This window comes from Oncorhynchus nerka, linkage group LG7, assembly GCF_034236695.1.
Source record: "Oncorhynchus nerka isolate Pitt River linkage group LG7, Oner_Uvic_2.0, whole genome shotgun sequence".
NCBI lineage: Eukaryota > Metazoa > Chordata > Actinopteri > Salmoniformes > Salmonidae > Oncorhynchus > Oncorhynchus nerka.
This window is the reverse complement of record NC_088402.1, coordinates 87,995,037-88,017,115: the sequence shown is the minus strand read 5'-3', so window position 1 is coordinate 88,017,115 and position 22,079 is coordinate 87,995,037. Positions and strand designations below refer to the sequence as shown.

Sequence of the window (22,079 nt, the reverse complement as noted above, 5' to 3'; positions counted from 1 at the left end):
TTGATGAGATAAAAACGGCAGCATTGGGACTTTAAGGTATACGTTATGAGTAGCAATACATATTTATAAACTGTTAAGCACGAGGCACACGACAGAAGACGTCAACAGGGAAAATGCATAATGGCAACGTCAAGTTCAAACACAATAATTATTCTTTGGTTGTTGTTTCTGGGACAAAAGACATTTGACACTGAGTCACAGAGACAAAGGTCCACCTTTAGCACTTACTGAGAGGATGTGTGCAGCTGAGTCACTGGAAGTTGCTCCACATTTCTCTGCGAAGAACGAGGTTATTACATCAATTTAAAAACAAAGAACAGACACAGTGCTATAATTATTATTATATATTTTGGCTGGCTAAAAAGGTCATAGCCTACGCATTTGAAAAATGATTTCAACATGAACAGCAATTCATCTATGAAACACTGAAGGTTTGTCCTCTTACTTTTCGTGATGATTTTGTGATGAACCACAACAAGGACTACTGAGCTGATCACAATCACCATAGCGATGCAAAGACCTGCAGCTAGTGGTAAACCAAAGCTCCAGGGAACACTACCAGGTGAATTAGACAGACATGACAACATATTAACATAGGCATTAAAACGCTCCCAGAAATATGATCAACTAGGAGGAATAATGAACCAGTGTTAGGGAGAGATTGCACCTGGGGCTGTCACTGTGGTCCTTGGTGAAAACAGGCCCAGAGGTGTCTGATGAGGAAGAGAAGACGAAGGGGCTGATGGTTGACCTGACCGGAGGTCGAGGGGATACTGGACCGCTACGTCGACCACTATCTAAACAGAGACTGAGTTTAATAAGCACTCATTTCAATACAGTTATGTTGTTATTTAAAAAAAGGTGACTTCCTCATCCTGTACAGATTTATTTGTCTTCAACACCGACTGGTTTACAATATCACAGTTCCTAGAATACAACAGAATAACTTTCGAACCCCAGATGAAACATCATATAAGATATGGTATGATTTATTTATGATCATTCTTACCAATCAGGAGGCTATAGTCTTTGTAGATATGATTCCATCCAATGGTGACAATAGCACACCTGTAGTCGCCAGTGTCCACTGGCTTTAAATTCCTTATCACAACGTCCATTCCACCGTTGTATTCGGTTGTGGATACTCTTCCCTCGTAGAAGTCGTTGACATATCCTCTGGTATTCACAATAACAGAAACTCCCCAAGGATATAGTTTAGAACAGAACTTCTCATAACCGTTGTAGAAAGGAGGAAAGACAAATCTCAGCAACGCTTGTCCATTCACCACCGTCCTCTGTTGTGCTTCCATCTCAGGGACATCTATCAAACAAACACACTAAGAAATTACAAACAAGCAGATCCCCCCCCCCCCCCCCACATGAAAAAATACTAGTTAACTATATCATATTATACAGTACTTACTATAGAAACATATTAAAATGTAAATAAACTTAACGATCACATTTACATAAGTATTCAGACCCTTTTCTCAGTACTTTGTTGAAGCACCTTTGGCAGCAATTACAGCATTGAGTCTTCTTGGGTATGACACTACAAGCTTGGTACACCTGTATTTGGGGAGTGTCTCCCATTCTTCTCTGCAGATCCTCTCAAGCTCTGTCAGGTTGGATGGGGAGTGTCGCTGCACAGCTATTTTCATGTTCGATCAGGTTCAAGTCCGGGCTCTGGCTGGGCCACTCGAGGACATTCAGAGACTTGTCCTGAAGCCACTCCTGTGTTGTCTTGGCTGTGTGTTTAGGGTTGTTGTCCTGCTGGAAGGTGAACCTTCACCCCAATCTGAAGTCCTGAGCACTCTGGAGCAGGTTTTCATCAAGGATCTCTCTGTACATTGCTCCGTTCATCTTTCCCTCTACCCTGACTAGTCTCCCAGTCCCTGCCACTGAAAAGCATCCCCACAGCATGATGCTGCCACCACCATGATTCAATGTAGTGATGGTATTGTTCTGGTTTCCACCAGAAGTGATGTTTTGCATTCAGGCCAAAGAATTCAATCTTGGTTTCATCAGATCAGAGAATCTTGTGTCTCATGGTCTGAGAATCCTTTTGGTGCCTTTTGGCAAACTCCAAGCGGGCTGTCATGTTCCTTTTACTGAAGAGTGGCTTCCGTCTGGCCACTCTACCATAAAGGCCACTGTGTTCTTGGGGACCTTCAATGCTGCAGAAATGTTTTGGTACCCTTCCCCAGATCTGTGCCTCGACACAATCCTGTCTCGGAGCTCCACGGACAATTCCTTCGACCTCATGGCTTGGTTTTTGCTCTGACATGCACTGTCAACTGTGTGACCATATATAGACAGGTGTTTGCCTTTCCAAATCATGTCCAAATCAATTGAATTTACCACAGGTGGACTCCTATCAAGTTGTAGAAACATCTCAAGGAGGATCAAGTTGCATAGCAAAGGATCTTAATACTTATGTAAATAATGTATTTGAATAAATTTGCTCAAATAAAAAAGTATAAACTGTTTTTTTTATTCTGTGTAGATTGATGAGGAAAAAACATTTAATACATTTTAGAATAAGGCTGTAACGTAACAAAATGTGGAAAAAGTCAAGGGGTCTGAATACTTTCTGAATGCACCCTGCCCTTTCCCCATAACTTATTTTGTGCCACCCATAAGTGAGAGACCTACATGCCAAGTATAGAACATATTGTATTGTCTACAGCAGAGAAGAATCCATTCAGACCCCAGTTCTACCTACAGGTTATGGAAAATGTGCTCTTTTAAGCCTCGTTTCCATGGGCAGTTTGAAGTTTTTTTTTGCACATCTGATTAAAATCTGTTATTTTTCCTGCATTGTGAACAGCCAAAAAGCCATTTCAAGCCACCTTCCTACAGTGCCTTCAGAAATGAGTCATAACCCTTGACTTATTCCACATTGTTGTTTAACACCATGAATTCAAAACAGATGAAATATATATTTTTCCCTCACCCATCTACACGCAATACCTCATAATAAAAGTGAAAAGCTGTTTTAGATTTTTTTTTGCACATAAAAAAAATATATATATATTGAATTTACATAAGTATTCAGACCTGAGTCAATACATGTTAGAATCACCTTTGGCAGCGATTACAGTTGTGAGTCTTTCTGGTTAATTCTTTGCACACCTAGAATGTACAATATTTGCCCATTATTCTGTTCAAAATTCTTCAAGCTCTGTCAAATTGGTTGTTGATCATTGCTAGGCAACCATTTCAAAGTCTTGCCACAGATATTCAAGCAGATTTAAATCACAACTGTTTTAGGTTATTATCCTGCTGAAAGGTAAATTGTTCCCATGTCTGTTGGAAAGCAGACTGAACCAGGTTTTCCTCTAGGATGTTGCCAGTCCTCGGCTCTACTACGTTTATTTTTATCCTAAAAAACTCCCCAGTCCTTGCTGATGACAAGCATACCCATAACATGACGCAGCCAACACCATGGATTTGCCCCAAACATAAAGCATTGTATTCAGGACAAAGTTCATTTCTTTGCCACATTTGCAGTTTTACTTCAGTGCCTTGTTGCAAACAGGATGCCTATTTTGGAATATTTTGTATTCTGTACAGACTTCCTTCTTATCACTCTGTCATTTAGGTTAATATTGTGGAGTAACTAGAATGTTGTTGATCCATCCTCAGTTTTCTAATATCAAAGCCATTAAACTCTATAAACTGTTTTAAAGTCACCATTGGCCTCATGGTGAAATCCCTGAGTGGTTTCCTTCCTCTCCGGCAACTCAGTTAGGGAGGACACCTGTATCTTTGTAGTGACTGGGTATATTGATACACCACCTGAAGTGTAATAAATAACTTCACCATGCTCAAAGAGGATATTCAATGTCTGCTTTTTATTTTTACCCATCTACCAATAGGTGAACTTCTTTGCGAGGCATTGGAAAACCTCCCTGGACTTTGTGATTGAATCTGTGTTTGAAATTAAATGAACTGCTCGACTGAGGAACCTTAGAGCTAATTGTATGTGTGGGCTACAGACATGAGGTAGCCATTTAAAAATCCTGTTAAACACTATTATTGCACAGAGTGAGTCCATGCCATTACAAAGGCGTTGGATACTTATTCACTCAAGACATTTCAGCTTTTCATTTTAAATTCATCTGTAAACATTTCTTTAAAAAAAACACAATTTCACTGACATTATGGGGTAATATGCAGGCCAGTGACACACAATCTCAATTGAGTCCATTTTAAATTCAGTCTGTAACAAAACAAAATGTGGAAAAGGTCAAGGGGTGTGAATTATTTTTGAATGCGCTGTACCTAGCTAGCTCGTTAACTGCTGTGGATAACCAAAAAGGATTTGTTTTGAAAGTTGGATCATCTTTGTCCTTTGAGGCTTTAAACGTGTTTATACACTATGATTTTGAACATTACATTTAAGCAACTGTGAAACTTCCTGTCGTTACTATGACAACTAGCGTAGCCGTGTCAGCAAATGACTGCTGTCTGAACACACACACCTAATTTGGTCATTTGTAACTTGCTGTTCGGACAGTCAGTTGTCCAAAATAGATTTTGAAAACAGAACTGATTAGAGCATTAATGTCTGAAGTGTGAACAAGGATTTAGTATTTCTCCAGTAGGATTCCTGAAGGAGAAAGCCTCAATGCCAAAGATAATAATATATTTTTAAACACTACAGTAAACACTACAGTATACTACATTATTTTTTCATGTGGGTCTCTCGCAAATTTTATATATATATATATATTTTTTTTTACATCTTAAATGAGACAAAACTGGATAAAATCTCACCTAATAGAAGAATCATGAGAAAGAGAATGTTCATCTTCAGTCAAGTACTCACTGAGGCTGTGCAGCTGTCCCCACACATCCTAGTCACCAACCAAAAAAAGGCAACTGGAGTTCACAGGTCTTTTACTGTATTGTTCCGAGACCAGCCTTGTGATTCACTTCCTTCATTTGGGAAGGGGGGGGTGTCTCTCTAGCTTGTAATTTACAAGTTTCAGAACACTTATTATTGGCTTAGAGTAGAAGGATGATTGGTTGTACTGTTGTCACGGTACCAGCTCAGGTATCACAGTTTCAAGTAGTATCACAATACCTCTAGAATGTTTTTGTCATAGAAAAAACAAAATGATCTGGTCAAAATGAAAGCATAAGAAAACAAAATCACAATAAGGGAAGTGAAAGATCTGACAGGATGTAGTAATGTGGCAGCTAGCCTAGCGATTAGAGCACAGAGCCAGAAACCGAAAGGTCACTGGTTTGAATCTTTGCGTTAACTAGGTGAAAAATCTGTCGATGTGCCCTTGAGCAAGGCACTTAACCCTAATTGCTCCTGTAAATCGCTCTGGATAAGAGCGTCTGCAAAATGATTCATATGTAAATGTTGTGATTTATTTGGCATCAGCTTTTAGCTTATTCAGCAATTTTCATTTAAGCAAATCATGGAACAAAATGCTTCATATGCAAAAAGATATGTACAAATGACCAAATGATTAACCACTCCTTTTAAACCACAAATCACAATCAACCCTGTAGTCTGACAGTCCTCCGATCCTCCAGAGGCAGTCTTCACACAGTCCATTTTCATTTCTTCTTTTGTGACATTGTCTGGCAAGTCAAAGCAGGTGTTGAGGAAACCGCAGATCTTAAATAATTACAGAGTACGCCTACGTACCAAAATACACACTATTCCCTATTTAGTGCACCAGTTTTGAAGGGCCCTGGTCAAAAGTAGTGCACTATGTAGGAAATAGGGTGGCATTTCAGACACAGTCTAGATCATCCAACCGTGTGTAACTTTGTTCTTTAATGTACATCAACCCCTATTGATTAACCTAGAAGCGACGGGTACAATATTTAGAATTGACAAAAGCTTCTGTTTATAGATCTACTTAACAGTGAGAGTTCATCTATTCAACACTCCCACTATGAGTGATAGATCTACCAGCCACTAGAATCCTCTCTAGGGCTGCTTCTTTCATCCCAGGTATCTGAAGCACGGCACAGCTCCTAGAGAGTAGAGCAGTGGGTTATGGGTATCTGAAGCATGGCAGAGCTCCTAGAGAGTAGAGCAGTGGGTTCTGGGTATCTGAAGCACGGCAGAGCTCCTAGAGAGTAGAGCAGTGGGTTCTGGGTATCTGAAGCACGGCAGAGCTCCTAGAGAGTAGAGCAGTGGGTTATGGGTATCTGAAGCATGGCAGAGCTCCTAGAGAGTAGAGCAGTGTGTTCTAGGGGATGGACCTAGGCAAGACCCTGCCAAGATTTGCCAATCTTGATCGCATAATGAGTAGCTGTTTTGGATGATTTTACACAATGATTTTTAGATTCTCTGCAGTCTCGCTCGGGCCGATCCTGTCGAACCGATCCTGTCGAACCATGCTGGAGGTCACTGGTCATCGTGGTTCCACCGTACTAGTCCTGCACTACATACGGACATCAGGCAGCCAATAATAGACATCATACTAGGAGACAAGTCCGCAATCACAGAGAGCCATCCCTCCCGACTTCCATCCGTCCGACAGAGGGTCTTCTACTCATCGGTGAAGGTGATGACATCATACTGGATTCCCTGCTGTTGTAGCTGCTCCAGCTGTTCTTGTGTGGCCTCTGTATAGACCGTCTGGGTCTGTTGCAAGGCTGCATCTGCTACCGCTGGAACAGAGAGGGAGGGAGAGCAGGTAGTGTTAATAAACTGACAAGAGAACAACCACTTCAAGGTTCTCAACCTCCAGTTCTTGAGCCCTTTTGTTCCAGCCCGTCCCCTCTAAAACCATTGATTCAAATAATCAACAAATCCTGGTGTTACGTATAGAGAACATGAGGATTTGTATTTGAATAAGCAAGTCAGTTAAGAACAAATTCTTATTTTACAGTGACGGCCTACCCCGGTCAAACCTTCCCTTAACCCGGACGAAGCTGGGCCAATTGTGCGCCGCCCTATGGGACTCCCGATCACGGCCGGTTGTGATACAGCAGGGGATCGAACCAGGGTCTGTAGTGACGCTTTTAGCACTGAGGTGCAGTGCCTTAGACCGCTGCGCCACTCAGAAGCCCTCGGGATAACATGAACCAGGTGTTGCTACAGGGTTGGAAGGACTGAACCAGGTGTTGCTACAGGGTTGGAAGGACTGAACCAGGTGTTGCTACAGGGTTGGAAGGACTGAACCAGGTGTTGCTACAGGGTTGGAAGGACTGAACCAGGTGTTGCTACAGGGTTGGAAGGACTGAACCAGGTGTTGCTACAGGGTTGGAAGGACTGAACCAGGTGTTGCTGCAGGGTTGGAAGGACTGAACCAGGTGTTGCTGCAGGGTTGGAAGGACTGAACCAGGTGTTGCTGCAGGGTTGGAAGGACTGAACCAGGTGTTGCTGCAGGGTTGGAAGGACTGAACCAGGTGTTGCTGCAGGGTTGGAAGGACTGAACCAGGTGTTGCTGCAGGGTTGGAAGGACTGAACCAGGTGTTGCTACAGGGTTGGAAGGACCAGGTGTTGCTACAGGGTTGGAAGGACCAGGTGTTGCTACAGGGTTGGAAGGACCAGGTGTTGCTACAGGGTTGGAAGGACCAGGTGTTGCTACAGGGTTGGAAGGACTGAACCAGGTGTTGCTACAGGGTTGGAAGGACCAGGTGTTGCTACAGGGTTGGAAGGACTGAACCAGGTGTTGCTACAGGGTTGGAAGGACTGAACCAGGTGTTGCTACAGGGTTGGAAGGACTGAACCAGGTGTTGCTACAGGGTTGGAAGGACTGAACCAGGTGTTGCTACAGGGTTGGAAGGACTGAACCAGGTGTTGCAGACCGCGTATGAAGCAGACCGCGTGTATGAAGCAGACCGCGTGTATGAAGCAGACCGCGCGTATGAAGCGGACCGCGCGTATGAAGCGGACCGCGCGTATGAAGCAGACCGCGCGTATGAAGCAGACAGCGCGTATGAAGCAGACCGCGCGTATGAAGCAGACCGCGTGTATGAAGCAGACCGCGTGTATGAAGCAGACCGCGTGTATGAAGCAGACCGCGTGCATGAAGCAGACAGCGTGTATGAAGCAGACCGCGTGTTAACATACCAGTAACGGCAGAATGTTCAGCAACCTCCAGGTCCTCAGGACTGACCATCTGTTGTTCTGAACTGATGGGAAGATACTGGATCTGCCCGTCATGACTCAGGGCAATCTGCAAGACAGTTTGACAAACAGTTAACAATCTAACATACGGTTTTCAAACAATAGAGTAAGCAATGCACATACAGTGCATTCAGAAAGTATTCAGACCCCTTGAGTTTTCCACATTATGTTACTTTACAGACTTATTGTAAAGTTCAATCTTGCCTTCATCAGAGGAGAGAATATTGTTTCTCATGGTCTGAGAATCCTTTAGGTGCCTTTTGTAAACTCCAAGGGGGCTGTCATGTGCCTTTTACTGAAGAGTGGCTTCCGCCTGGCCACTTTACCATAAAGGCCTCTACGGACAATTCCTTCTACCTCATGGCTTGGTTTTTGCCCTGACATTTACTGTCAACTGTGGGACCTTATATATATATATATATATTTTTAAACCTTTATTTAACCAGGCAAGTCAGTTAAGAACAAATTCTTATTTTCAATGACGGCCTAGGAACAGTGGGTTAACTGCCTGTTTGGGGGCAGAACGACAGATTTGTACCTTGTCAGCTTGGGGGTTTGAACTTGCAACCTTCCGGTTACTAGTCCAACGCTCTAACCACTAGGCTACCCTGCCGCCCCACGTGGTCTGAATATTTTCCGAAGGCACTGTATAGCACCTTTCCATTACATAATTATACTAAAAAAGAAATATTTATTCTGGATTGAGTCATTTTGTTTTTGGGGGTCCTCTTTCCCTCACCTGTTGCTCCTGCAGGAAGGCCCCATCATGCTCATACTGGATGATCTGGCCATCTGACATCTGGATGTGGTTCCCGTCTGCTAGCACCACGTACTCCTGAGGTAGGAAGTGTTGGACTCCATCCTGAGAGATGATATACTGGACCTGGGAGGGCGAAGGAGGAGAATTAGACCTGGGAGGGCGAAGGAGGGGATTTAGACCTGGGAGCGAGAAGGAGGAGAACTAGACCTGGGAGAGAGAAGGAGGAGAACTAGACCTGGGAGGGCGAAGGAGGGGATTTAGACCTGGGAGAGAGAAGGAGGAGAACTAGACCGGGAGAGAGAAGGAGGAGAACTAGACCTGGGAGGGCGAAGGAGGGGATTTAGACCTGGGAGGGCGAAAGAGGAGAACTAGACCTGGGAGGGCGAAGGAGGAGAATTAGACCTGGGAGCGAGAAGGAGGAGAACTAGACCTGGGAGAGGAGGGGATTCAGACCTGGGAGGGCGAAAGAGGAGAACTAGACCTGGGAGAGAGAAGGAGGAGAACTAGACGTGGGAGGGCGAAGGAGGAGAACTAGACCTGGGGGAGAAGGAGAAGGAGGAGAACTAGACCTGGGAGGGCGAAGGAGGAGAACTAGACCTGGGAGGGCGAAGGAGGAGAACTAGACCTGGGAGGGCGAAGGAGGAGAACTAGACCTGGGAGGGCGAAGGAGGAGAACTAGACCTGGGAGGGCGAAGGAGGAGAATTAGACCTGGGAGGGCGAAGGAGGAGAACTAGACCTGGGAGGCGAAGGAGGAGAACTAGACCTGGGAGGGCGAAGGAGGAGAACTAGACCTGGGAGGGCGAAGGAGGAGAACTAGACCTGGGAGGGCGAAGGAGGAGAACTAGACCTGGGAGGGCGAAGGAGGAGAACTAGACCTGGGAGAGAGAAGGAGGAGAACTAGACCTGGGAGGGCGAAGGAGGGGAACTAGACCTGGGAGGGCGAAAGAGGAGAACTAGACCTGGGAGGGCGAAGGAGGAGAACTAGACCTGGGAGGGCGAAGGAGGAGAACTAGACCTGGGAGGGCGAAGGAGGAGAACTAGCCCTGGGAGGGCGATTGATGAGGAATTATAATGTTTTGGTCCATTTTAGAATAAGGCTGTAAAGTAACAAAATGTGGAAGAAGTCAAGAGGTCTGAATCTTTCCCGAATACACTGTAAGTAGTCATATCTAGCTCCATTTGTAAAGGAATCCACTGTATGTATCTAGCAGAGGAGGCTGGTGGGTAGAAGTATAGGAGGACGGGCTCATTGTAGTGGCTGGAATGGAACGGATGGAAAGATATCGAACACATGGAAACCATGTGACAGTCCTCCTATATCCCTATCCACTAGCCACCTCTGGTATCTAGATATAGCTCTATCTACAGCAGGGGTATCAAACATCCAGTACGACAGGGGGTCCAATCCGGCCCGCAGTTGGTTTGAGTAAAAAATTATAATAAATAAAAACGTTTGTGGTTTTGAACTCAATATTACTTTAAAATTCTCTAAAACTGTTCATAAAATATGATGGATCTACACATCCATACAGTTTATTGACTGTGTTCAGCTCACAAATAAATCACAGAAATGAAAGATAGATAGTCATGGAACATTGAAAATTCTAAAGTACTGGATAGAGGACTTTTTAGCTAATTTTAGTGGCGAGAAAATATAACCGATTTTCAGTGCGGTCTCCTGGACCCCCCGTTGATCTACAGTGACCCCCAGTTTGACACCCTGATCTACAGTGTACATCTCCCCCCCCAGTTTGACACCCCTGATCTACAGTGTACATCCCCCCCCAGTTTGACACCCCTGATCTACAGTGTACATCACCCCCCCCAGTTTGACACCCCTGATCTACAGTGTACATCCCCCCCAGTTTGACACCCCTGATCTACAGTGTACATCTCCCCCAGTTTGACACCCTGATCTACAGTGTATATCAACCCCCCCAGTTTGACACCCCTGATCTACAGTGTACATCTCCCCCCAGTTTGACACCCCTGATCTACAGTGTACATCTCCCCCCCAGTTTGACACCCTGATCTAGTGTACATCCCCCCCAGTTTGACACCCTGATCTAGTGTACATCACCCCCAGTTTGACAACCCTGATCTACAGTGTACATCTCCCCCCAGTTTGACACCCTGATCTACAGTGTACATCTCCCCCCAGTTTGACACCCTGATCTAGTGTACATCTCCCCCCCCAGTTTGACACCCCTGATCTAGTGTACATCACCCCCCAGTTTGACACCCCTGATCTACAGTGTACATCTCCCCCAGTTTGACACCCTGATCTAGTGTACATCACCCCCCCAGTTTGACACCCCTGATCTACAGTGTACATCTCCCCCAGTTTGACACCCCTGATCTACAGTGTACATCACCCCCCCCCCAGTTTGACACCCCTGATCTACAGTGTACATCTCCCCCAGTTTGACACCCCTGATCTAGTGTACATCACCCCCCAGTTTGACACCCTGATCTAGTGTACATCCCCCGCCCAGTTTGACACCCCTGATCCAGTGTACATCAGTCACCTGGTTGTCTCCTGTCATGTACTGTAACGTCTGTCCGTCCACTGTGGTGATCTGCTGAATGTACGTGGCCTCCTCTTGGTCTTCCAGGCCTTGTTCCTGGGACACTATGATGTGGTCCTGACCCAAGGTTTGTTCCTGGGACATAATGATGTGGTCCTGACCCAGGCCTTGTTCCTGGGACATTATGATGTGGTCCTGACCCAAGGCTTGTTCCTGGGACACTATGATGTGGTCCTGACCCAAGGCCTGTTGTAGCTGCTCTGGGCTGATAGTCTGTCCTGCCTGCAGAGCTGCTGGAGACACACAGGGACAAAGACCAGGTCAGACAATGGGCTAATGGCTACCATACAATAACATTAAAATGTGAGCATTTCAAACCACCTTTGAGGGAACTATGTGTATTGCCCTAGGGTGTGTGTACAGTATATCAACTATAATGTCAGATGGTATGGATGGAGATTGACATATTCAACCAGTGAAATGATCTGTGTATGTGTGCTAGTGTATAGGCTCTTAAGTATGGTTCCCTTACACTGTAGCGTGGCGAGAGCCTCCTCGTCACTGTTAACTATGATGGTCTGCTGGGAGCCTGCACCAGAGCGGCTCTTCTTTGTCGGAGGGTCCTGGCTGTGGAGTCGCTCCATATGGAACTTGAGGTGGCCGTTACGGTTAAACCTGAAAGAATAACATGGATATTCACTAAATCATGCCACCATTCTCTACCCTTCTGCTCCAAGTGTGCACTTTTTCACATCCCCTCATGAATTCTTTTTTTTTTTTTTAAAGGAAAGGACTGGTGTAAGAAATATGGGGGAACCTTTCTCTTGCCCAGTGGTTCCCATACCTTTTGGAACTGTGACACAACTGTCATGCCCTCCATCTCATCTGATCCATACTGCAAATCATCACTTTTCAGTACAAACTTAGTTTAAAAAAAATAGATTAAGTAGTGTTGATTTGAACTACTGTTATAGCTCCTTACTCATGATGATTAATTTGTGTGTACCCCTTTAAGAGCGACCGGCGAATACGCAATACAATAACTTGATATGCATGGGTCTTTACTTTTGAACGATTTGGGCTTGAGACGAGCGGCTTTCTGCTTCGTAAAAAGGTCCCACCGTGATGGATAAGTTTATTTGATTAGGCTGGCACAGCTAAACCTAACATCAGACTTACTAATGGTTCTTACAGGCGAAGTCAAAATTATACAAAATTACTTGATAATGCGCACCCCTCAAATGATACAAAATGTAACAGCCTCTCACACGTGTGCCTGGCTATTCTAGGAGGGATTTTTCCTTCTAGGGTCACTGGTTCTCCTAAATAAAAAGTTAACCATTTATAAGTGAATGTTCAGATTAGGGAAAGTGTCAAGAGCACACCTCATAGTTCCTCAGGGCACACCTCATAGTTCCTCAGGGCACACCTCATAGTTCCTCAGGGCACACCTCATAGTTCCTCAGGGCACACCTCATAGTTCCTCAGGGCACACCTCATAGTTCCTCAGGGCACATCTCATAGTTCCTCAGGGCACACCTCATAGTTCCTCAGAGGACACCTCATAGTTCCTCAGGGCACACCTCATAGTTCCTCAGGGCACACCTCATAGTTCCTCATAGTTCCTCAGGGCACACCTCATAGTTCCTCAGGGCACACCTCATAGTTCCTCAGGGCACACCTCATAGTTCCTCAGGGCACACCTCATAGTTCCTCAAGGCCCACCTCATAGTTCACCTCATAGTTCCTCAGGGCACATCTCATAGTTCCTCAGGGCACACCTCATAGTTCCTCAGGGCACACCTCATAGTTCCTCAGGGCACACCTCATAGTTCCTCATAGTTCCTCAGGGCACACCTCATAGTTCCTCAGGGCACACCTCATAGTTCCTCAGGGCACACCTCATAGTTCCTCAGGGCACACCTCATAGTTCCTCAGGGCACACCTCATAGTTCACCTCATAGTTCCTCATGGCACACCTCATAGTTCCTCAGGGCACACCTCATAGTTCCTCAGGGCACACCTCATAGTTCCTCAGGGCACACCTCATAGTTCACCTCATAGTTCCTCAGGGCACACCTCATAGTTCCTCAGGGCACACCTCATAGTTCCTCAGGGCACACCTCATAGTTCCTCAGGGCACACCTCATAGTTCCTCAGGGCACACCTCATAGTTCCTCAGGGCACACCAGTGTCATCACTGCTTTAGCTTATGTTTACACCAATCAATGCCTTTGTGTGGGGAATTGCTTCAGTGCACTGTATCTATAATCCTTAATAGAACAAGAGAAATCTGCAATCTGACTGTCTTTGGGTACATACCTCTGTCCACAGATCTGGCAGGTGAAGGGCTTCTCGTTGGTATGCGTCATCATGTGTCTCCTCAGATCCTTCTTGTTCTTGGAGGCAAAGCTGCAGCTGGGACACTTGTGAGGTCTCAGGTAGGCATGCATGACCATGTGGGTCTGGGGAAAGGAATGGGACAACCATGTGTTGAAATGCTTTGGAAGTAGTTGTAGATCAGGACAAGGTCAACGCTGCCTTTACAGGCTGTAAACGATACATTCAACCTCTATCTATGTGGTGACTGTCAAAAGACTTCCCCCGTGCCCCGTCTCCTAGCCGCTCCCCGTGCCCCATCTCCTAGCCCCCCCGTGCCCCGTCTCCTAGCCGCCCCCATCTCCTAGCCCCCCGTGCCCCGTCTCCTAGCCGCCCCCATCTCCTATCCGCTCCCCGTGCCCCATCTCCTAGCCCCCTCCCCCATGCCCCATCTCCTAGCCGCCCCCGTGCCCCGTCTCCTAGCCGCCCCCGTGCCCCCTCCCCGTGCCCCATCTCCTAGCCGCCCCCGTCCTTCATCTCCTAGCCGCCCCCGTTCCCCATCTCCTAGCCGCCCCCGTTCCCATCTCCTAGCCGCCCCCATCTCCTAGCCGCCCCCGTGCCCCATCTCCTAGCCGCCCCATCTCCTAGCGCCCCCATCCCTGCCCCATCTCCTAGCCGCCCCCCATCTCCTAGCGCCGCCCCGTGCCCCATCTCCTAGCCGCCCTCCGTGCCCCATCTCCTAGCCGCCTCCCGTGCCCCATCTCCTAGCCGCCCTCCGTGCCCCATCTCCTAGCCGCCCTCCGTGCCCCATCTCCTAGCCGCCCTCCTAGCCGCCCTCCGTGCCCCATCTCCTAGCTTTGTTTTGAAAAGGCATTGGAGGAGAACGTTTCATCCCCTCAGACCTTCTCTTCAAGGAGGCAAGGATGAGAGAAATCAAGAAAAACCCTTTTGAGATTCACCATGTAATTCACCATGTAATTCAACATGTATTTCACCATGTAATTCACCATGTAATTAAAATGTCTCAAAGCTGATCAAAGATAGTTTACCCCCCCCCCACCTTGACAACTGGCCAGGAGGAGGCAGTGAAGTCACAGTCGGGACACTTAAAGGTGGAGGGGTCGATATGGGCCCTCTTGTGGTTCTCCATGTCACTGCGGCCGTGGAACGACTCCATGCAGATACGACAGGAGAACCTCTTAGGGTTGAGCTGGTTCTGCTGGGGAGAACCCACCATGGAGGGAGAACCCGGGGCCTCACTGCTCAGCTGGAGAGAGAGTGAGAGAAAGAAAGAGAGTGTGAGGATGAGACTTATCAGAACGCAGACTTCTGGGGTGGACTTGGTTCTGATATCCTCCCTCTGTCTAGATGCCCCAGGGTGAGACGGCTTTCTGCAGCCTAATACGAGGCATACACTACATGACTTCTAAAATCTTAACAACTTGGACCTGCTCACATTTCCTTGATCCCAGATCTTTCCTTCCGCCCATCCTAAACCCCAGGACGTGGGTGCTCACTTTACACCATGACTCCCTAGTTGATTCTGCCCTGCGTTTCTCAGGTGTCGTAAGGGAGAAAAAAAATCCACGGAAATTCCCGTGCTGCTGCATTATTATCATAAAAAACAAATAAAATACATTTTCTAAAATTATGGACCAGCCAATGGTTGGGCAGACGTGGACAATATGGACGTTCGATTCTACAGAGGGAATTAGAGGTCATATAAAATATTGAATAATATTAATATTGAAAAGCCAGCAGTGTTCTCTCCACAGCTCCACCTGTCTGTCTCCCATCACTTCAGTCCATACGGTGCCTTGCTGCTGCTAGTTGATGATGATGATGATGACTTCCTCTTCACCGTCGTCGTTTTACATTTGGTCTCAGTTTTGGTCTCACATGCTGAGTGCTCATTGGCTATTGGCAGTAGCCCTTTGCCCAATTGCGCGTCGTAGCGCTGTTCAGACTACAAAATCGCACCACCAACATTTCTGACATGTCCGAAAAATGTACTAAAAATCGGGACATCCGACAGAAGTCTGGAGAACGGAACAGTCATCATCGACGCGTACCTGACCCGCTCATACTACACGAAACCCGACGTACTGATCCTAGCCCAAGTTCACAGGATTTCTCCCCAATCATGAAAATTAGTCTGGAACGGCAAAAATCGTCTAGTACAACCTTCCTAAAATGTTCCACTGATGACCTCTCAGCCATCTTCTGTTCAACCGAACAGAACCAAAAAGCCACAATCCTGACCACATGGTTTGGTATAAAGCTGAGGGACGGGACTGGATAAATGTAACCACTCATAGACAGAGCTTCAGGCTTACCTCGACCTGCTGCAGCACCCCATCCCCTAGCCCGGAGGTCAGGTAGTACTTTTCTCCATTCTCTCTGACTATTTCTGTTCCCTCCTCCTCTTCTTCCATGGGCTGAGGACTGCCCTCGCCACTGCTGAAAACACAACACACACACGCACATAGGAACGCAGTGAAAATAAGGGAGTGCTTCCTGAACTTCCTGAACTTGTCCAATGAGAGCAGAGGATTTTTTCTCTCTCACATTGCTCTACTAAACACGACCCTGGTGAGACCATGGTGTTGTACCTGTACCCAGGTCCGGTGCTGTGGATCTCCTCTGTAGCTTGTTCCACCTGTTCCAACACACTGAAGCCTTCTGCCCCCTCATAGGCCTGGATGGCCACCTGGGTGATCTCTCCATTCTCATTGGTCCCTGCCTCATAACCCTCCTGCACATCCTGGACCTAATGGATCATTATTTGGGTGATTAACATTTTGATTGTGTGAAAAACAAAGATGAACACCAACAAACAGAACAGACAACACCACACAACGTCATCTAGAAGTAAAAAGGCCCATGATAAATCAAACGCCCATGATAAATCAAACGCCCATGATAAATCAAACGCTAAAAAGAAACTGCAGCAAATATACAATAATAACAGTATCCAACAATATACAATAATAACAGTATCCAAAAATATACCATAATAGTATACAACAATATATCACAATAATATATCATAATAATTGTATATCATAATAATAAATCATAATATCATGAAAAAAAAAAATCATAATAGTATACAATAATATGTCATAATAATAGTATATAATAATATATAAAATAATAGTATATAATAAATAATAGTATATAATAATATATAATAATAATAGTATACTATAATAATAAATCATAATAATAGTATATAATAATATATAATAATAATAAATAATAATAATAGTATATAATAATATATCATAATAAATAATAATAATAGTATAATAATATATAATAATAGTATACTATAATAATAAATAATAATAATAGTATATAATAATATATCATAATAAATAATAATAATAGTATAATAATATATAATAATAATAGTATACTATATAATAAATAATAATAATATATATAATAAATAATAATAATAGTATATAATAAATATATCATAATAAATAATAATAATAGTATAATAGTATAAAATAATAATAATAGTATACTATAATAATAAATAATAATAATAGTATATAATAAATAATAATAATAGTATACAATAAATAATAATAATAGTATATAATAAATAATAATAATAGTATATAATAATATATCATAATAAATAATAATAATAGTATAATAATATATAATAATAGTATACTATAATAATAAATAATAATAATAGTATAATAATATATAATAATAGTATACTATAATAATAAATAATAATAATAGTATACTATAATAATAAATAATAATAATAGTATATAATAAATAATAATAATAGTATATAATAATATATCATAATAAATAATAATAATAGTATAATAATATATAATAATAGTATACTATAATAATAATAGTATAATAATATATAATAATAGTATACTATAATAATAAATAATAATAATAGTATATAATAAATAATAATAATAGTATATAATAATATATCATAATAAATAATAATAATAGTATAATAATATATAATAATAGTATACTATAATATATCATAATAAATAATAATAATATATAATAATAGTATACTATAATAATAAATCATAATAATAGTATACTATAATAATAAATCATAATAATAGTATATAATAATATATCAATAATAGTATACAATAATATATCATAATAATAGTATACAATAACATATTATAATAATAATAATATACAATAATATATCATAATAATAGTATACAATAATATGATAATAGTATAGAATAATAATAGTATACTATAATAAGTAAATAATAATATATTATAATAATAATAGTATATAATATACAATAATATATCATAATAATAGTATACTATAATAATAGCATATAATATCATAATACTAGTATATAATAATATATGTCATAAATGTACCTCCTGCACCAGGGTCTCGCCGGTCTCAGACACGTGAAAGGTGACTACTTTTTGCCCTCCCCCCGTCGCCGAGGTAACGCCCGTCCAGGAGCCTGCTTCTAGAACATTGGAGTCAGACGACTTCAACACCTGTACCTGAGGTGACAGACAGAAAGGCTGCTCATAGACAGAAACTAGATGCATTCCTATTCACGCAGACCATAGCATGTCTACTGCTCCTTAGGTGGATCGGTCAACTAACCATGGATCGGTCAACTAACCATGGATCGGTCAACTAACCATGGATCGGTCAACTAACCATGGATCGGTCAACTAACCATGGATCGGTCAACTAACCATGGATCGGTCAACTAACCATGGATCGGTCAACTAACCATGGATTGTCAGATAGAGGGCAGGATAGAACCTTGTCAGGGTGTAAAAACCAAAGCTTTGGGCAGTACCTGCAGTGAGTTTCCCACCAGCTCTCTGGCGTTGCTCATATTCAACAGCAGATCCAGAGCATTCTGGGCTGACAGGTCGGAGTTTCCGGCTGTGGAGATGGAGAGAGAGTCTCAGACATGGTTCAGTCATGCCTTACACTCAATATAATATACAGTACATGCAAATGTTGTTAATGTGTTTGGAGGAGATCAACTGACCAATTTCTGTTGAGACAATACATTTATATTGAGCCATAAAAAGGTATTTTTCCTTCCATGTCATTTGTGTCTGTCCTTTTGTATGGCAGGAATCACTGACCCTGTTCGTAGATGATGGTGGTGTTTCCCATTGCATCTTGGGAGACTGAGGCGTTCTGCATTGTCTGCATGGCTTGTAGTGTATCAGGATCCACCGCCAGCTAACACAGGGAAAAAAACAGAGTCACAGGCCTGCAGCTTTCCTATTCAGAAGCTGCAGCTTTTCAAATTCCAAAGCATAGAAATGCAAGAGAAGCTCATCAAGCCTGTTTACAGATCAGTTTGTGATGTCTTTCCAACTGCTACGGTCATTCTCATGCAACATATCTGTCATGCCAGAGATCATAGGAGTTGGCTAATCAACCCTAACAGATCTGGGACCAGGCTATGCATCTAATCAACCATAACAGATCTGGGACCAGGCTATGCATCTAATCAACCCTAACAGATCTGGGACCAGGCTATGCATCTAATCAACCCTAACAGATCTGGGACAAGGCTATGCATCTAATCAACCATAACAGATCTGGGACCAGGCTATGCATCTAATCAACCATAACAGATCTGGGACCAGGCTATGCATCTAATCAACCCTAACAGATCTGGGACCAGGCTATGCATCTAATCAACCCTAACAGATCTGGGACAAGGCTATGCATCTAATCAACCCTAACAGATCTGGGACAAGGCTATGCATCTAATCAACCATAACAGATCTGGGACCAGGCTATGAATCTAATCAACCCTAACAGATCTGGGACCAGGCTATGCATCTAATCAACCCTAACAGATCTGGGACCAGGCTATGCATCTAATCAACCCTAACAGATGTGGGACCAGGCTATGCATCTAATCAACCCTAACAGATGTGGGACAAGGCTATGCATCTAATCAACCCTAACAGATCTGGGACCAGGCTATGCATATAATCAACCCTAACAGATCTGGGACCAGGCTCTCCAGACGTACTATAGTGTTCTGTAGGCCCGGTGTTTCGTCATGTTGCTGTTTGAGTTCCTCTATCTGTTGCTGGGTGAAGAAGGGTCTCCTCCTCCGCCTGACGGGCTCCTCAGGGTGCGTAGCGCTCCACTCCTCAAACGCCTCCGGGTGGCGACACTGGACGTGCAAACGCAGGTTCTTACGGTGTTTCGTCATGAAGTGGCACATCTCACAGGAGAACGGTTTCTCTCCTGGGAGGAAGAAATATTTTACACACGAAAACACGCATTAGCCACTGAGAGGCACAGGGTCAGTCTCAGTGCAGCGCCCCCTGGATGGAGAGCAATTAAGGGGTTGAGTGCCATAATCAAGGGCAGAATGACAGGAGATCAGAGACCAGCAGTTCAGTTCCCACTGTACACTAGGCCTGTGGTTTGAACCAGCAACACTTTGGCTACTGCTCCGTCTCGCTAGCCTCTAAGCTAGCTACTGTGCCAACTGTCATCAAATCATTGGTGACTCACCTGTGTGTTTGATGGCCAGGTGTGAGACCAGGAAGTCCTCTTTAGAGGTGGAGTATTTACAGTAGTCACATTTAAAGGGCCGGTCGTTGGTGTGGGACAGCTGGTGGTTGAGCAAGAGCTTCTTGTTGTCACAGTCATAGTCACAGAACTCACACTTGAACCTGGAATAGAAACATGCATTAGATCGCAGGTCTTGAATCCAAACATGTCGACTGTGTCGTGTATGGTAGGAGAAAAAGGTTTTGAAACAGGGTGAATTCGAAGTAGATTTTTCTTTCACGGTGCAATTTTTTTTTGCTCCAGTGTGTACTGAACACCACCATGGCCTCACAGGACTGACTAGGTTTATGTTCCCCTAAGGGGCTATGTTCCGCTACGTTCCGCTAAGGGTATATGTTCCGCTACGTTCCGCTAAGGGGATATGTTCCGCTACGTTCCGCTAAGGGGCATATGTTCCGCTAAGGGGCTATGTTCCGCTACGTTCCGCTAAGGGGCATATGTTCCCCTAAGGGGCTATGTTCCGCTACGTTCCGCTAAGGGGATATGTTCCGCTACGTTCCGCTAAGGGGCATATGTTCCGCTAAGGGGCTATGTTCCGCTACGTTCCGCTAAGGGTATATGTTCCGCTAAGGGGATATGTTCCGCTACGTTCCGCTAAGGGGCATATGTTCCGCTAAGGGGCTATGTTCCGCTACGTTCCGCTAAGGGGCATATGTTCCCCTAAGGGGCTATGTTCCGCTACGTTCCGCTAAGGGGATATGTTCCGCTACGGGGATATGTTCCGCTACGTTCCGCTAAGGGGCATATGTTCCGCTAAGGGGATATGTTCCGCTACGTTCCGCTAAGGGGCATATGTTCCGCTAAGGGGATATGTTCCGCTAAGGGGATATGTTCCGCTACGTTCCGCTAAGGGGATATGTTCCGCTACGTTCCGCTAAGGGGCTATGTTCCGCTAAGGGGATATGTTCCGCTAAGGGGATATGTTCCGCTACGTTCCGCTAAGGGGATATGTTCCGCTAAGGGGATATGTTCCGCTACGTTCCGCTAAGGGGCATATGTTCCGCTAAGGGGATATGTTCCGCTACGTTCCGCTAAGGGGCATATGTTCCGCTAAAGGGGCTATCGCTAAGGGGATATGTTCCGCTAAGGGGCTATGTTCCGCTAAGGGGCTATGTTCCGCTAAGGGGATATGTTCCGCTAAGGGGATATGTTCCGCTAAGGGGATATGTTCCGCTAATATATTCCGCTAAGGGGCTACGTTCCGCTAAGGGGCTACGTTCCGCTACGGGGCTACGTTCCGCTAAGGGGCTACGTTCCGCTAAGGGGCTACGTTCCGCTAAGGGGCCATGTTCCGCTAAGGGGCTACGTTCCGCTAAGGGGCTACGTTCCGCTAAGGGGCTACGTTCCGCTAAGGGGCTACGTTCCGCTAAGGGGCCATGTTCCGCTAAGAGGCTATGTTCCGCTAAGGGACTACGTTCCGCTAAGGGGCTACGTTCCGCTAAGGGGCTACGTTCCGCTAAGGGGCTACGTTCCGCTAAGGGGCTACGTTCCGCTAAGGGGCTACGTTCCGCTAAGGGGCTATGTTCCGCTAAGAGGATATGTTTCGCTAAGAGGCACGATGAAAATGGCAATACATCCTGTACTGACCTGCTGTTGTCAACACTCTGGATGTGTGTGAGGAGATGCATCTTGAACGTATATCTCTTCTTGAAGGACTTCCCACACTGAAGTCAAAGCACATACAGAGATTTATAAAGATTTTAAATGAAAACCTGAGATTGTAACTAGAAAAACATGATTGATTT

General features: G+C 44.4%; 1 protein-coding gene across 1 annotated transcript in view; it reads right to left on the bottom strand.

The window, feature by feature from the left end:
* Window positions 1-22,079, bottom strand: part of LOC115132530 (uncharacterized) — a 58,277-nt gene that overhangs the window by 1,509 nt on the left and 34,689 nt on the right. Inside the window, exons 28-47 of the mRNA XM_065021104.1 lie at window positions 21,922-21,998; window positions 20,275-20,435; window positions 19,781-20,001; window positions 18,873-18,972; window positions 18,575-18,663; window positions 18,132-18,266; window positions 16,334-16,491; window positions 16,058-16,181; window positions 14,782-14,988; window positions 13,725-13,867; window positions 11,935-12,077; window positions 11,403-11,692; window positions 8,853-8,996; window positions 8,057-8,162; window positions 6,531-6,648; window positions 5,942-6,006; window positions 1,010-1,321; window positions 668-797; window positions 446-555; window positions 229-275 (exon numbers count right to left, since the gene is read on the bottom strand). Coding sequence (XP_064877176.1) covers window positions 229-275; window positions 446-555; window positions 668-797; window positions 1,010-1,321; window positions 5,942-6,006; window positions 6,531-6,648; window positions 8,057-8,162; window positions 8,853-8,996; window positions 11,403-11,692; window positions 11,935-12,077; window positions 13,725-13,867; window positions 14,782-14,988; window positions 16,058-16,181; window positions 16,334-16,491; window positions 18,132-18,266; window positions 18,575-18,663; window positions 18,873-18,972; window positions 19,781-20,001; window positions 20,275-20,435; window positions 21,922-21,998 — 2,880 coding nt within the window. The remainder of the gene's footprint in view (window positions 1-228; window positions 276-445; window positions 556-667; window positions 798-1,009; window positions 1,322-5,941; window positions 6,007-6,530; window positions 6,649-8,056; window positions 8,163-8,852; window positions 8,997-11,402; window positions 11,693-11,934; window positions 12,078-13,724; window positions 13,868-14,781; window positions 14,989-16,057; window positions 16,182-16,333; window positions 16,492-18,131; window positions 18,267-18,574; window positions 18,664-18,872; window positions 18,973-19,780; window positions 20,002-20,274; window positions 20,436-21,921; window positions 21,999-22,079) is intronic.